We start from the raw sequence: 17,964 nt of genomic DNA, 5'->3' as shown, positions 1-17,964 counted from the left end.
GTTTGGTTTGCTTTCACACAAGTAGGCTACTCTGGACGGTAACGGTCGGAACTGCTGCTGCGTTAAACACACCCCAAAATTGACTCCTCATCCCAGCAACACGATCAGGTCCTTCTTTGTACCTGAAATTTTATCTCTCGTGCAATAAGTAGCTGTGGTGATACAGTTTAGACAGCAACAAATTCGAGCCTGTTGTCAGCTCTCGAACAAACAGCACTTTTCTTATCATTAATTACGTTGTGCCTCTTATTATATGTTTTCCATTTATGTTGCTGGAAATGTAAATAAAAATACCGTTCTGTGACGTTTGAGATTAGTTCTGTTCATATTCTGCTCCACATCACACACAGAAGAATGGTTGGGCAAATTTTAAGGATACATCCGAAGAGAGAAAGACTGTTTGGTTTTCTCCGTACAGAACAGACATAGAAACAATTTTCCCATATTGCTCTTGACTTTCCATGATCATTCTGCAATCTAACCTATTTTTGTGGCCTCACCATTTTGCTTAGATAGCATTTCTGACATAACTTCACACAGCACAATCGAAATAGATAACTCATGTGCTTTGATACATTATAATTTCTGTAGTAAAATTGATGAGGAAGTCTGTCAGCGTGGACCTGATGAAAGTCATGGTAGCATGAATTAAGTTACATCCCTAGCTACAATTAATTTGTGTATGGCTTAGATGTTATTTTACTATTGCTTTACTATTGACTGCTGAGTCATCAAAAAAGGTTAGATTTATTAATAAAATAGTTGTAACTACTAAACTATGAAGCAAATGAAAATTCATAGACTGTAATACACCTTGTAATAAGTTTTGATACCTGAGTGTCCATATGCTCTTCTTCTGACAGTGCAGTAAGGGACTAATTAGGGGGTGGTACAATGGTTAGCAGAGCAGTAATCTGCAACTAGTGTTTAATGGAATTTTAGGTGTGTCTATCACTGGGGCAAACTTTTTGTAAATATAAAAACTAATGGTTTGAGTAGTTTAAATAAACTTAAATTGTGGATATGAAAAAGCACCATGTCAACTAACAATAAGTTATGAAAAAGTTTAACTTATTATGCTTAAGTTGTTTGCACAGTCCTAAAAGTCTAAATGTAGTTTACTGCTAGAAATACTTAAATTATGACTAAAAAATTTGGTGTACATGCATATAAAATTCAGAAACATGAAATTAAACATCTGTTGTTACCTTCCTTAATTCTTTCCCCTGCAGCTGAAATTTTTAATAACATCGATGGTAAAGATAGCTATTTGAAGTGTGTTGTGTTTTCGGATGGACAAAATTGCACTTGGATGGACTCGTAACTAGCTATAACTTAAATATTTGGGAGTCTCAATGACCGAATGATACTTTTGAAATGCCACAAAAGTAAATGTTTGGTGTGGACTAATGATTACTGATTGTTTGGACAGTTCTTTCTTATTCAGTGAAGAGAGATAGTGATAGAATCAAGTAATGTTTATTTTTAAATTTTAGAGCACTATGCTTTTCTACAAATTTATTTGATAAATGAAATCCTTATAAGACAAATAAAAATGTATGGGATAACAGGATTACAGATATTTGCCATTGTTTTTTACAAGTAAAGACATTTCTAGGACTGGTATCTGCCCCTCAGGATTCAAATTTTAAAATATTAGTTAAGGCATTCAAAAGGCTTGATACTTTCAGCATTTCTAAACATACGTTACGTTATCTCTTGTTATTTAATCACAATGTTTTAAAGTATGTCCAGTCTTTTTTGGTAAAATTTTAATAGTATTTTCTATGTGAATGTTTACTAGAAAGGTATTTATATATTAGGATGTGTAGTTCTACCATTTCAAACTGATTGTAAGATACCACATTAATTATGTCGTAATGTAAATAAATTAAAAACCTATAACAAGTCCAATTCTTGATAAACCATAATAATATTTATGAATTGGAAATATTACTGTTATGGGAGGTAATAAAGTATATCAAAACATATTAATGAATATGTACTGTATGTTTTATATGATTGTGGAGAGTTTCTCACTAAGTGGTTTGTTACTGTTGCAGCCTGATTGAGTGATTACCTACCAACAATATGGAGACTGACAAGACATTCCCAAGTGATGACCCTAACGTCACCCTGACCATCCGCCTCATCATGCAGGGCAAGGCAAGTATTCCTGGCATGATATCTTCTCTACAAAGAGCTGGCATTGAAAAGCTTTTAGATTAGTTTTTGGGTTTTTTGTTCTCGTAGGACAAGAAGCTTATAAATTGCACTTAGTCCTGTAAGAACCTTAGCGCTGCTTCCGGAGTGACATGATATTCAGGATGGGAAAGGTTAGGGAGTAGGGGCCACCTCCTATCGAGATCCATGAGGAAGAATTAGGATACTAATCTCAAAGTCATGTCCCTCCGGAAGAAGGGGAGGCCAGCTCTGAACCAGTCTTTCCAGTCATAGCAGGCAGGGGTTGGCACACCCTTGTTAAAGCTAGCAAGAACCTCTGATACTTAGAGAACGATCTCCACAAACTTCTACAGTCATCTCCCGCAGTAGATTAGACCTATCAAATTACCCTTGGCACCCCAGAATCTCAACATTCGCGGTTAGTGAGTGCCACTCCTAGACATCCGTAAGTTTGTCTAGATTTAAGTGATACATCAGTTTTTGCTGTGCCCAGTGGTAGGTTCAACTGGAAGATATAAACCAGCTAAAAGTGATCCCTGCTGGGTCTAGTTTTTGGTTAACAATTCTTTTATTTCCCTAACTGACCTAGCTACTTTTTGTAATAACTTGGAAATTCGTGTTCTTGGTAATCAAGTCAAGAAGCTAACTGCAGTTTGGCACCAATCTCATTGTTGGAATCACAATTCTCTAGCAAAAAATTTGGAAAGAGATGAAAAACACAGTTGTTAAGTGTGCCGACTAGGACACGAAGGAGTAAACTACTTCCATTGGGGGTTTACTTCTAGTAAACTTTTTGTAGGGTCTACAAAACATCCATCATACTTGATTGTTATAATGATTGACAGGCAAGAGACCAAATCATTAATGATACACAAGGATATCCAATTCAGACTGATAGTTCAAAGTGAACCGGTTTGCTGTGTACAGATTGATGTGAATGTCATTGTATTATTTTCTTTGAACATAATAAAAAAATTGTGGTATGATCGGGAGATTCATGGCCCACAGGAGCACATGTGGAGATGCAGCCCATAATAATTCCAGTAAATTAGTCTATAATAAGTTGATAGTAATAAGCTTTTAGTGTTCAGAGTTGAAGAAATGATTTTTTTTTCATTTTGGGTCTTACCTTTTTGCCTACCAATATGATATTATAAGTAAATCTTAAGTTTTTATTTATGTAAATTCCAAGAGCTATTATGAAAGAATATCGGTTGATAGTAGACTCACCCAACGAAAAAACAAAAAAGATGAGTTTGGCCGTATTATTTATTTGGCATTTAATCAAATTTGTTTCCTATTGTCTTAAGAGAAAACCACTAAATTAAGATATTTGATCATACGTGAGCTTTTAATTCAAATTCTAACCAATTGTTAGATGTTGGTGATAGAGGGTGTCATCCGCAAATAAACATAATTTACCTACCATATCAAATGAAAACAGAATAACAAGAACAAAATAACAGATTTTTAAACATTTAAATTCCTTTAAAAGAAGTTTGAATTCTTCCTATCAAATCTAAATTTCTTTAAATTTATTCCCAAATCTGACACTAACATTTTAAATAGTAGTAATAGTGTACCATAGTACACAAAGTTTTAACGATCAAGTTAAGAGAAAATATTGTAATTCAGGTTTGTTGACAGAGAATAAGTAAAAAAGAATATCATGCTGATGGCTTTTGATATAAGGAATTTTATCTCTTTTAATATGATGATGTGATTCAAACATAATTGTTTTCGTCATTACTGCTTACAGATTTGATGGATAACTGTTATACCTTTACATACTACTGTACCTCAAATCTGGCTTAGGTTTTTAATTCAATCTCCCCAGCTGCCCTGAGAAGAAAGAAAGGGTTTGTTGCCACAATTCCATTTTTCAATTAATTCAATAATTGAAGGAAATACAAATATGAAGTCTGGTAAATACGTTTCATGTTATTAATTGTTTACTTGTTTGTGAACGCTATTGTTTAACTGGATGTTTACAAATTCTGCGGTAATTGATATGTATCAGATTGTTCATTTTGTCAGTATTGTTTATCACAGAGTTAGATTTAAAACAATTTCACATTCAATTAATTTACAAATACTTTAGAACTCAGAAGAGGTTAAACATTTTGTCTGTATCGGATGATGAGCACCTCATAAGTTTTATTTTGAGATTAATTATATTTCTAGGAAATAAAACAGGTGATACAATTTGTAAAAAAATTTAGTCCATACAATTTTAAAAAATGTAGTCCATATTTTTAGGATGAGACAATTCAACAGTTTCAGTTGACATAATTTATTGATTTAACATATTAATTTGTTGTATTATACTATGTTTTACATACTTTCCTATATATTCTTACTATCTTCAACCTAGTTATTTTGATTCATCAATATAGGAGCAAGTATTGTGATAAGTGAAAAAATTGAATTTTGATTATAAATTTCCATGTTGGGACCATTGATCAATTGGTGGTCGTTAGATTTATTGTATCAAAGATTTCAACAATGTTTCCTCACCAGTCAAATCCAATTTTTTTACTTTGTAGAATGTGCACAATGGGTTAAAAAATCGCAGATTACTTTGCAATCATGACTAAACCTACAATGGAAATTAGTTTAGTAACTGCACAGTGCAGTTGATTGGCACATTTTCTTATAGTATAAGTTCCCTACAACTGAGAGATGTTCTGACTATTTCAAGGGAGCTGACTGAAAAATCTCTAATGCTCTTGTATTTCTCAGACCATCTGGTCTTACAGTCTTTATGGGTTTAGAACTGAATTCCTCACGAAATTAGAATATTGTATCCTTAACTGTTGCAATTGAGTTTCTTATTTCTGGTAGTATAGTAGTATCATTGACCACAAGATTTAGTTTGTGGCTTGTGCAGTGGAAAAATAAAGATGTTTTGTACTTATTGTTCAAAATGGCCTGTACACCACCTTCTTTCCAGCCATTGTGTACATCCATTAAATCAAAATCCAACACAGTTCTCTACTGAAAGATTCCAATCAACAAAAAAACTCTGAATTACACTAGCGATGTTAGGGACTTCTTGAGATTTCAGCTCAGCATAGCCTACAAATTTCTCTCTGATTTTTTATTAATTCTCATCATAAAACCTCAATCCAATAGAAAGCTGTTCTTTTCCAGTGATATATCCTATATCAATGGCCATTACATCGTTGTTAGCTTTTGGTTGCTTACATGTGTCTTTGGTAACTTCACCACATATTCTTATAATCTCATTTTGAATTTTTGGTGAAGTGTACACTGAATTTTTTGACATCTTATTCAAGTGACTCTTTAGTTTCTTATCACCAGAGATAATTCTCAAACTTAAAATATCAAATAAAAAACCCTGATTTCCTTCATTTCCTAAGTGGAAAATCATGAGTTCCACAAAGTATGATACAAGAAATAATTGATGACAGCAATTTGATGTACATCAACTGGAACATTTTCAAGGAAAGCGTTTACAGCAGCTGTTAAAGTTTTGTGGTAGTGACCGCCGATGTGTTTTCTACAATCTTTAAGTATATTTTTAAACTTTATGTATGACCTTACCATGAATGACCCCAAAATTTCATTAACTGTAGCAATACTAGGAGGAACAATTACACAGTGCATACATAGAGCACATTTCAAAAGACTTGAGTAGGCCTTAGGCCAACCAAGGAATATCTAACCAGTGGTGGTTAGATATTATTTTTAAATAGCTGGCATCAGAACCAAAATCATATTTTATGGTGGGAGCCAGGCATTTATAAGCAATTCCTTTTTTTCTGATGGCAACTTAAAGGCATGACCAACATAACAACAAATGTAATTTTCATGATAGCCATTGTATTCTTCAATCGTTTTAGATGTTCCTGGAACAGCTACGCGTAGAGGTGAAGAATTACTAGATCCTTATTGCATAATTACACAGAATCCGATGGTTTGGTTAGTTTAGTTCCATCTTCATCATCATCACTGTTTCCACTTCCAATATTGTCATTTTGATCCTTTTTCCGTTTGAGAGGTTATTTGACTAAAAGTATAGAAATGGACGTCAGGTACAAAAATTACAAACCATTATTAACTAACACCCATGGTAGCCAAAATAAAATGCTTTGATCAAATATAAACTTAATCATCCCAGTTCCTACTTAGTTTCTATATATTAATATATTCATACAAATAAAAGTAACATGTTAGTATAAGCAAAGTTTTAGTTCAAAATTGTATTTTCTAAACAAATTGAGAAATTACTTATTTCCTTTTTGGAACCAGTTTCTTATATCCATTTAAGCAGCCTCAGCGCTCTTCAAATGTAAATAAATTAATAAACTATAACTAGAATAAATTAGAACAATTTGTTGTTAATAAAAACACTAAGTAAACATCAACAGTTAAACTAAAATACTGATCAGGTAGCGGTGGGTGACTCAGTTTATATAGTGCAACGGAACTCACTAGACAGAAAGTGAGAGTGGAGACCCTTCTAGAAGATTGCCCTAATTTAATAATTTTCAATAGTGTAAGCATTTGTGGATTATTAAAATAGTATTTTGATAAATTCCAGCAACAAAATTTAATAACCATTTATTATAATTTTGCTTCCCCTGTCCCTCGCTAGGCATGCTCTTGACTTGTCATAAGAAAGCAAAAAAATTGATTTTGATCAAATACCTTGATATTTTGTTTCTTATTTTTTGAAATTTACAATTTTTTGAATTCATTCAGAGCCATGTATAATGAGTTTGATTACATTTTCATATATAATTGTTGCGATATATACAACATAGTACAAATCTAATTTTTTCCGGATTACAAGAGTTACAACATTGAACATTGATTTGTAATAAAATGCTGAAACGTGAGTGACCCTATGGAAATTGTGATGTTTGTGAATTTGGTTCAAATCTTAATTTCTTGGTGTCTGCAGAGGATCTTTTTATGTTTTATTATTCTTAACACTGTTATTCATGATTTCTAAGTATTAAATTCCTTATAATTTTCATGTATGAAGTTAATTTTTTTTAAAGCCCTAGGCATGTTGATTCAATGTCACAATTAATAATACATTAAAGTGTTAAAATGTTATTAACCACACAAAAAGAACATTCTTTAAAAATTGGTTTTAGATTTGTATAAAAATTATAGTGATCTAAACAATGTCCAAGATCTAAACTAAAATTTACAAGAAACCAGAACTTGGTAGTCATGTGAAAACTACAATACAATGTCTAATGTCATTAAGCAAGTTAATCATAATGGCAATTTTAATTTAATTATTGACAGTTAAAATGTATCTTAGACATATCTGTAAAGCTTTACTAAACAATTAACACTTTAGAAATGATAAAAACTTTAAATATGAATTGTCCCTGTTATTGCCAAGATTGTTGGTTTCTTAAAATTGCCCTTTGGTCATGGATTTATTGTGTTCATTCCAGATTATTGTGCACCATCCTTTATAGGCACGTGGTTACCATTTCATTTCAGCTGTCTAGAAAAGTTTCCGATGATATTATCCTCTCATTCTCCTCCATCTCAATCCATTCCTTTGTGGAGCATCAGGTATTTTAATTCACATTGGCAGATAATTCTTAAACTACCTACTTCATAAAGAAGTCTTCAGAAATGTATGTTTAGATGATCAAGAAAGAGCGTGTGCTGTAAGAAAATTCTAATAACTTGATAATATTTAATCTGTGTTTAAATGAAGAGCCAAGTATAGTAAACTTTTTAATCTGGATCGGATCAATACATTTTATTGATTAATATCTGATTTACTAGTTTAAAGTCAGTATGCTCTCTCAATAAAGAAGTGTAAGAAATAAACTGATCTGTCACGAAGATCAGTGTGGTTATTTCTCAGAGAAGATACTTTCCATACAGTATTATGTTTAAAAATGTACCATAACGTTTGTGTTCAATTTTAGAGATGAATACTTGTATGAATTATAATAATAGAATAAATATGTTTCTCTATAAATATATAAAGTGCAATAATTTATTTGGAAATATACCTGTATTGCGCTATATAAATAAACAAAAAGAGGTGTGAGATATGATGTCAAGTCGAGCATCACAGTCACAGTCGTTATGTCACTTCTACATCACCAATTACAAAGTTGACAACAGCTGTCTGGGCCTCCCCCCAAACGTCGCCCATTACCGTCTTGTAGTTTCGACAAACTTGTCTCATGTCGCCCTCACAAAGAATTAATGGTCCCAGATCGGTCCTGGCATAAAAAGTTTTCCCTCCCCTGCCTGATGTAATCTCTCTTTTTAATCTTTACAAGGTTATTATATTTTTATACTTGAGTTTTGTTTGTTTTGTAACATAACCATGTTATTTATTTATATTATTTATGAGATTTGAAATTGCCAATGTTTTTTTTTTACTACAAAAATGTACCATCACTTTGCTGTATTTCTCCTTAGCCTGTTGTAAAATTCTAATAGTATTATTTTCACAATTGTTAATTCATTTTCTACTCCCCAGTATGTTTCTCTCATAATACTTGGTACTTGGTGGTTATAGTTTAGTTAAATACTCATCAGATAGAAGAGAATAGTAATAAAAAAATTAATTTTCTAGGGACTCTACTTCAGGGTAACTCATCAGATACAAGAGAATGGCAATAAATAAAATTAATTTCCTAGGGACTCTACTACACAGGGTAGAATTGAGAGAGAGCAAATGCAATAATCCCCACAGATTCGCTGATGATAGAACCAACTTACTACACATAAATAATTGATATATCAATGTTCTAGGCAGAACCATAGTCCAAACATTAAATGCTTTAACACGTTTTGTTAATTTTTTGTAATACAGTCTTTGTTTCTTAGTGTACTAACGAACTTAATTGTTTGATATTGAGTTGTCATTAAGGGAATAAGTTGTTATTCAACTTGTGAAGATCAATTTAAAATGTTTGTTCACGGTATCTCTCTGTGGCACTCAGCACACTAGTCTATGAAACACCGAAGATCTGCCTGTAATCCCTGTAGTTAAGTGCAGGGGGTGGGTATCCTGTAACCTGACACACCTACAGTAGCACGTGTGGACATGAATGTGCACGAATGGAGACTACCTTCAGCATTCCAGTAGGGAAATCCTACTAGTGCTGGTTATTGCATTAGTAGTGCCTATCTCCAGTTACAGCCTTCCTCAGTAAGGCTTCCCCCACCACTGTTTCTCATTCTCCTTTTACACTCCATATTTTATATTGACTTCAATATTCCATAGTGAATTTTTATGGATGTTGATTTTTAATCATGAATATATTTTGATTACATGTTAAAAATTGTGTAGTCTCTTGAATCAAAGTTTTGAATATTTAAATTTTTAGTTTGAATACAATTCTTGAAAATTGAAGTTCAGTGCCAATGAAATGTAAATCTAAGATTAGATAATAAATAATAATCTGGCCACAGTAATTTAACTGTGCTGCTCTAATTCTCAGATTTTTATCTTTCCAAACCTTATAGAAACATTAGTAACTAAATCACTATGAGTAAACATGTTTAAAGCAGTGTTTCAGGCCAGCGAATGTTTAGGAACTTCTATTAGCATTGGGAACCAGGAAAAAATATTGAATGTAGGGGAAAAATCATGTTGGTCAGAATTGTTTCTACTTTAGGTTAGTGTGAGAGGGTAGAATCATCAATAGCAAACAGTTCTTCTCCTACGATGACAAGGGTCATCAGTTGAACAGAAAAACCAGTGTGATCTGTTTCGCTTGTTATATAGTTCCCAAATCAGTATTGGTATAAAGTGGCAAACGAGCATGTCTAAATTTTGTACTCGTTAGTTAACAGTGCAGTGTCCCCACCCAGTAACATTTAAACACTAGGATTGTCCACTAGTGCCAACTATCCTACTATATATTTAGCAGGACAGTGCACTATGCGCCTAGCACACTAACCTGTAACAACATGCCACTTGCCTGTTGTGTGAACAATTGAGCAGTATGTTAACTTTTATCCTATTACTCTTTGTCTTAACACCTGTGACGTATAATGCCAACCGGTGTTATGTTGTAAACTATAGAAAAGATATCAGCTGTCCATTTTTTATTTATATTTATGATACTGTACACTTAATTTTTAACCACATCAAGATCTATTCACACTTGTAAAATGGGGTTTAACCAAAGCACTGAAACTCTAAAGTTGTATGTTTTTCAAGTTAATGTACAAGACTTTCACTTTGTCTGCAGATTGTTTGAATTTTTTATAAATGTCAAACAATAATGGGGTTTAATTGGGTTTTTAAGTATAAACTGATTATGTTTTGGATAACTTTGACATAAATATACTATATTAAAAACATTGGAGAGTTATAATTTGACCAAAAATAGCAGTAGAACAGAACGATGATGGTTATTGATACAACATATACATGGTTAGTTGTGATATTAAATTTATCTTCTATTGAGATTTGGCAAATGATGATTGTCACATGACATGAAATAACATAAATGTGCATTCTTGTTATAATTTATGTATTAATTGGACTTTCATATGAAATAATATTAAATACACATTAGTTGACTTTGAATACCAGAAAAATTGTTATTCATTCCTTAATATTTTTTATTCAATGCTGAACTTATTATCATTCCTTAGTTAGTTTTCAAATGAAACGTTAGTTTTCTCAAATGTTAATTTAGTTTGGAATGCCTGTGTAAACCAACCATAAAATATAAAATGATTTAGATGACTAGTTTGAGTATTAGTTTGCAAAATGATGTTTTTGTCAGTTAACCTGAATTATGTTGTGACTCTGGACTTGTAGATCTCCTAAAATGTAATTTAGTTGAGATCTAGTATTGAACTCCAACTAAACAACATTAACCTCATTTGGATCAGAGGATGACACAATCAACAGTACTTTAGATTTAAATTTTATTTGTATGTATTGAAGTTGTTTCTAAAATAGGAAAAATGAATATTTTTCTGTTGGGGTGAAAAATGTATCTTTCTGAACATTGAATGTTTGAGTAGCTAATGTAATTTGTCTAATTAACTGAAGTGTTATCACATCAAAGAAATGGAAAGATTCAGCAGAGTTTGGGGATGAGTGAGTTCAATGTGTAAAGTTGGGAACCATTAACTCAAAGAACACGGTTTATTTAAAATCAAATTTTATACAAGATTTGTGTTTTCTGGTACAAAATTTATAATTTTTAAGCTTGATTAATTTGTTGAATTGACTTATTAATGAGTGGTTCATTATAATAATGGTGGAATGTTTCAGCAAGACATTAAGTATCAAGCACACCATGTTCCTCTAAACTATCATTTAGTATGCAAAGTTTGAGGCTTGTCGTTAGATTGGCCAAATCTCATAGCAAGCAGATCGAGATCACAAACATCCAGAGTTGGGTTGTTTCACTCGCCTCCAGTCTAACTTTTCTAACCCTGACATCGCTTCATTTTGTGTCAAACTTCATTCTACTTTTGTTATGTGATAAGTTACTTCACATTGTAATTGATTTCAAATATAATTTTGGAGGCCACACGTGGGCTAATTAAGAATGTGCTTTGATAAAAATAACTATGCAAATTTAGTTCCTTTATAAATTAGGTTTTTTGTTACAGGAAGTTGGCAGTATTATTGGCAAGAAAGGAGAAATTGTGAAGAGGTTTAGAGAAGAAGTAAGTATTGTTACTTGTTTCAGTGTTTAAATTAATATTATTTTAATAAAACTATGTTATTAGATTTTTCTCAATTAAACCTGCATTGCTGATTTTATTTCTGAGATTTAAAATATGTTGAATAAAAATGAAAATTGTTTGTAGTCCTGATCATGAATGAGTGTGGACTGTTTGTGTGTTCTGTGCCAGTGTTAACAGTGTTTTTGTTTACTCTAGTCTGGGGCCAAGATCAACATATCTGATGGTTCATGTCCAGAACGTATAGTAACTGTTACTGGACCTACTAGTGCTATCTTCAAGGCATTTTCCTTGATCTGCAAGAAGTTTGAAGAGGTATTCATTTATTTTATGTTATAGATCATATATCTAGTCCATTTTTAGGACATGAAGTATTGTTTTAATAAGAATTAAATGTAAAGATCTGCCCTATTTTGGCAATTATCTAAATAAACTTTAAATAAATTAGCCAAGTCACTTGAGTATCACAATGAGTTATTCAAAATTTAAAATTTTGTTGTTTTTAAATTACTTTTATACCTGAAATGTGTCATCTGTAATTATATATAATCTAGAGCTTTTTAATACTTTTGTAATATTTGTTTGTTACAGCACTGATAAGCAATAATTATTTAAATTGTTTTCATTTACTGGGGTTTATTTCATTTTAAGTTAAATAGTTACAAATCAAGAGATAAATATATAAGATTTATAGACCTAATGAGTGGTTAAGGTACAAATTATCGGGCAATGATAGTCTTTGTGTTCTTTGGTAAGAAAAAGAAGTTCAAGTTATGCAACCCAGATTAAGTACTGGTTTTCAATTATGTTAAAATATGTGGAAATTTTATTTGAATTAATTCAGTACATTAATAAAATTGTGTGAAGCAAACCCATAATTTAAACTACATTCGCGGTGGTAACAAAATGTGACAGTATCTCTTTTGTCGGCTCTCTTAGAATAGATGTTGTTTTGAACACTTGAATGGAAGTGTTTTAAATTAGAAGACATAAAAAAGTGAAAAAATAAGCTGAACTAGGTGCCAAATGTTCTGACAGAAGCAAATTAGTTCCATTCTATTTAACACCTGACAGTTCTATTTTGGCAGGTAAATTTCAGAAACAAAAGACAGAAATAACTTAAAAGGAGTCTTTGCTGCATCATCAAATGGAATTTGTTGAATAAATTATGGCAGTAAATTATAATCTGAGAGGGCTATTAATTCTTCATGCACTATTTTTACTGTATCTCTACTAAAAAAAACTGCACTGGCTCTGACATCTTTATAAAATTGCGTTTTCATCTGTTAATAATTATTTCTTCCCTAAATGATTGTAATTATAGTATATTATAATACATTTGTTTTTACTCTCATGCTTTGAATAAATTAATAAGTTTGCAGTATGTTACCCTCTTTTGTTATCTTTAATTCCTTCTATTGATCATAATATTCAAATAAAAATTTGTATTTTTCTGTAAGGTTTTAATAGTATAGCTTAATATAATATATTGGGCTAAACAAAAAATCTATGTGTAACCCTAATATATTTCTGTAAAAATATTAAATGAACCAAATGTGTTAATTTTGTTCTATTTAAATGCTGGAAACTAAAATTCATATGATGAAATTTTTTGCCACACACAAAGTGTTGGATCTACTATTGGAAAGTCTATGATGAATTTTTTTACTACACACAAACTGTTGGATCTAATAACGGAAAGTCTATGTATGTTTAGTAGAAACAGAATTGTGTATTCATGAATAGATAGACACTACAGTGTGTCGTAGGCGTGTCCTAAACTTGTATATGGGCACGTTCCCTCTAATATTGTTATTTAGTCTGTCTGCCACATTCATTTTTGACTAAGCATTTCATAACTATTAAACAGCCACATTAATTTTTCATTGCAAGTTCTGTGACCAAGGGATTCTAAAAGTGTATATCCATGAATTTTGCCTCTTATGCTCTTTATTCAGTTTTCTATGTGGTTTCCTGGAGTGCCAGAATATCAACCAATGCTATTATGAAGAATAATCTTATAAGGTACTCACACTTTATTTACTCAAGCCCTCATCATGAACCCATTACGGATTGATTTCTTTGCCGCACGTGTCCCAGTGGGTGTGAGTTAATTTATATGTCAGCGACAGAACAATAATGCCACACTGCATCGAGCTGTCTGATGTTCATATTATCATTATTTATAATATTACTATTAACAGCAAATGATAATACACACAACTGGTACAGTCAAAATTTGAAACTAATTACTGTTCTAAAGACAGCTGAGGAAAACAATAGATCAGTAGCGCTACATAACGGAGAATAAACTGAGCTGATTCTTCAACTTCTACATACAACTCCGCTTTATAGAATGTGTACAAACATGTTTGAGAAAACTAAAGGAAGGCCATTGGTTAAACACATTCCTTTGTGACGCTCACACTGTGTACAAGATGTTATTAGAACTATTGGGAGGTAAAATTAAAAATAGATCACTTTTGTCACCTGAGCTTTACAACTGTGGTCGTTAAGCCCAACTACTGCATGATGAGATATTTCTTCAGTGATGTGCAATGGGTTAAAGAAACATGCCTTTAATGTTGAACTTTAGTTTAAATATTCAGGATTTATTTAGCCCTGGGAAAGACAGTTTGTTTCTTGTTCGGTTACCGATACAGCTGGAAGATTACAATATGTAACGTTCCAGCTACAGAAGTCATTGTTGTGGTAGACAAGACCTGTTACCAGTACAGTTGGCATATTCCTACAATTGCTATGTTGTAGCTGGTGTGACTGGTTTGCCATTGTCTGCCCATTTTTATCTTATCTTCTATAAATGTGGCAGTTACCAACATAAATGACCTCCTCCTAATGCTATGTTGCTGTTGGCAAGATAGATACCTGCCAGAGTAGGCAGTGAATGCTGAATGCCCCATCATATAAGCTAATATAAACAGCTACTGACACGGTTGTATATTCCAAAGTATATTACAGAGGGTCACATGGTGGACTCGTATACACAATAATAGGCAAACTATGCACATAATAGATAAAGTCATTAGCAAACTGAATAACATTAAAATAACAAAAATGTATGAGCTCTCTATATATATCACTTTTATATTACTGATCATTTTTCATGTATACTTTCACGAGTTCTAGGTGAATTTGTCAGCTGTTCTTGAGACGAACTGTGGATTTGTGCTGATCTTATTACTGATGAACTAATGAAACTGCTGTGCAGTTCCAGGAGCTGCAAAATGGTGGTGGGGGAGGTGGCGGTCCCCGGCCCCCCATCACTCTGCGGTTGATCGTTCCAGCGTCGCAGTGTGGATCCCTGATAGGCAAGGGTGGTTCCAAGATCAAGGAAATCAGAGAGGTGACTGGGGCCAGTATCCAGGTGGCTAGTGATATGCTGCCTAACAGCACCGAGAGAGCTGTCACAATCACTGGCACCAGCGATGCCATCACACAGTGCATCTTCCACATCTGCTGTGTCATGCTCGAGGTGATCTTACATTCATTTCTATTTTCTCAACTCGGAAATAAATTGAATGAATAATTATCAATAAGTACTGAGGCTTAATAATTTAATTACATATATGTAATAATTTTCTTAATGTACGGCTGAATGTAATTTTTGTATAAGGCATTTATAGTTGGAAGTTAACATTAGCAACTGCTATTAGCATATAGTAAACACACATTATTCCAGTTGTAATTTTATCCAATGTCTGGGGTTATTTAGAAAATTTTGCTGTTTTGAAAACAGACTAATCAGCTCCCTGTCGTTGAGCAGTGAAAATATTGAGTAGTTCTTATAATAAGTGTATTTTTCTTTCTTATTATATATGTAGATACAAGTTAGTGAAACTTTTCCTGTCTCAGTTTAGAATAATGGTGTTCACAAATGTGTTTTATATGATTAGTATTTTATTCTGCATACATTTGTATTTCTTGAAACTTGTCGTTCCCAAGTCATGTGCTGAGTTTACAGAAATGATCTACAGCAGTTAAAATAATCTTGTTTGCTGTTCTTGTAATATTCATTAATATCACCTTAAATGCTCTGCATATAGACCACAGAATACTGATTGGTACTCACCAACGAATGTGTTAAAGTTCCCTGTCTCTTTGGACTATATCTCTTGTCAAAAGACTATAAATGATGATACTCCAGTCAAATGTACAAAGTATTTAGCAGTAAAGAGAGTAAGTGAGCAGTATCTAGGGTCGGACACTGTACTTTTAATACTCCTGCAGATATCAGTAAGTAAACTCCTCTCAGCTATATAGGCAATCATAGATGAGTAGGCTGATGACACTTGTAAACCCAACACAAATCTACTGCAATTGGGAGTTTCTGAATGATGCCTAGAAGCATCTGCAATCCTTCTAGAAAACTATGAGAAACCATTCTCATTTACCCACCCATTCTCCTTGAATGGGATCTATGATGATAATTACTATATTTCCTAGTTTCTTCACATATGCATTCTTTATAATATGAAATAAAACAATAAGTCAAATAGTGCTCTATTGATATATATATATATATATATATATATATATATATATATATATAATTTTTAATAAACATTGAATCACAAAATTGAATCACAAAAAGTACTTGCTCCGCCAGGACTTGAACTATATATATACATCAATAGAGCACTATTTGACTTATATATAAATATATATATAATCAAATCCTTGGTTCTGTTTGCTTAATGTAATGGTTTATTAAAATCAATATATGTTTCTTGATTGGTTCATTAACACGTTTCAACACAATCAGATGTTATACTTTTAAAATTCCTAAATTCTTATCTGTTTTTTTATTTATCAATTATCAATTCAGTTACAATACATGTATTGAAATAATACAATTAAAAATAGAAAACCCGAAGAAGTTTAATACTGTGCTCAGAAACTAACCTCATAAATAATAATCCTTATACAGAGTATAACCTGATTGTCACTGAAAATTAAATTACTATAAATTTTATTATTTTGTATATAAATCAACACTTTCTATCTTATTTTCTGTATTAATCTGGTCATGTTAAGGCACTAGTCATGATGGTGGACTAGCTTTTCTCTATAATTCGCCTGTTTATCTCAATCTACCTTTTAAGATGATCTTACTTATACAATAAAAAGTCCGGGACAATATTGAGATTACAAGCGAAGTCTCAGCCATAAAAATAAGCCTGTCCATGAAAAAGCATTTATGGAGGGGTGAAATGAAATGAAAAATTCAGAAGCATGATATTGGGTGGGCATATTGGGAGTGTATAGAACATCAGGTTCCAGCCTGGACACTACACTCCATGTCATACCTGAAGTCCTTGACAAACTTCTATTCTCAAGCGCTAACAAACTTTTAATGGGTTACATAAATATTGGCAACTTAGAGGATCTTTAAAGAAATCAGAAAGCACTAAACGAACTACTAAAGGGATATAACATCCACGGAGTTGACTTCCTACCTACGAGAATTACTGAGACTTCGGTATCCTCAATTGACATTGTATGTTCAGATTTGGAGGAGGGTTACATAATTGTGGAGGTTGTTACGACGGAACTCTTGAACCACACTGGACAATTTTGTTCACTGAACATATCTAAGGAGACTGGAAGAAAATCCTACATTTAAAAAAGACAACTTACCCATAATAACCTTCCGTCCCTAAAGCATCTACCATCAACAGAAACCTGGTATCCTCTTCTTTCTTCATAAGATGTAGATGAAGCCTACCTCCTCCTCAGTGCAACAATCCAACTTTCACTTGACTGGACATGCCCCAAGATAAAGTCTCGGGTGAGGAAAAGAAAAGGGAAACAAATCAATTACAGGAGATTTTAACATTTAAAGAAGATTTAAATGCACAAGACAAATTCCTAATGTCTGGAAATGCAAATGACAAACATGCCGCTGCAACAAAGATAAAGCATATGACCACAAACTTAAACGGAGCAGACAAGAAGCCAACACTTCATATATACAACAAGCCAGCAATAATTCCAAAGCTGTCTGGAATATCATTAACAGTGAGAAAAAGAGAAAGGTAGGCCTTGAAATAAATAAGCTAGAAATACTGCATGGTGGTGAAT

At 32.5% G+C, this 17,964-nt stretch overlaps 1 protein-coding gene across 12 annotated transcripts in view; it reads left to right on the top strand.

The window, feature by feature from the left end:
- Nucleotides 1-17,964, top strand: part of LOC124368910 (poly(rC)-binding protein 3-like) — a 293,457-nt gene that overhangs the window by 231,592 nt on the left and 43,901 nt on the right. For all 12 annotated transcript variants that reach the window (XM_046826452.1, XM_046826453.1, XM_046826451.1 and 9 more), the window contains 4 exons: nucleotides 2,064-2,166; nucleotides 11,788-11,844; nucleotides 12,061-12,177; nucleotides 15,092-15,355. In XM_046826452.1, the coding sequence (XP_046682408.1) occupies nucleotides 2,092-2,166; nucleotides 11,788-11,844; nucleotides 12,061-12,177; nucleotides 15,092-15,355 (513 nt within the window). In that variant the 5' untranslated portion in view covers nucleotides 2,064-2,091. The remainder of the gene's footprint in view (nucleotides 1-2,063; nucleotides 2,167-11,787; nucleotides 11,845-12,060; nucleotides 12,178-15,091; nucleotides 15,356-17,964) is intronic.

This window comes from Homalodisca vitripennis, chromosome X (genome assembly GCF_021130785.1).
Source record: "Homalodisca vitripennis isolate AUS2020 chromosome X, UT_GWSS_2.1, whole genome shotgun sequence".
Classification (NCBI taxonomy): Eukaryota; Metazoa; Arthropoda; class Insecta; order Hemiptera; family Cicadellidae; genus Homalodisca; species Homalodisca vitripennis.
Note: the sequence above shows the minus strand (reverse complement) of the source record. Positions and strands in the feature narration are given on the sequence as shown.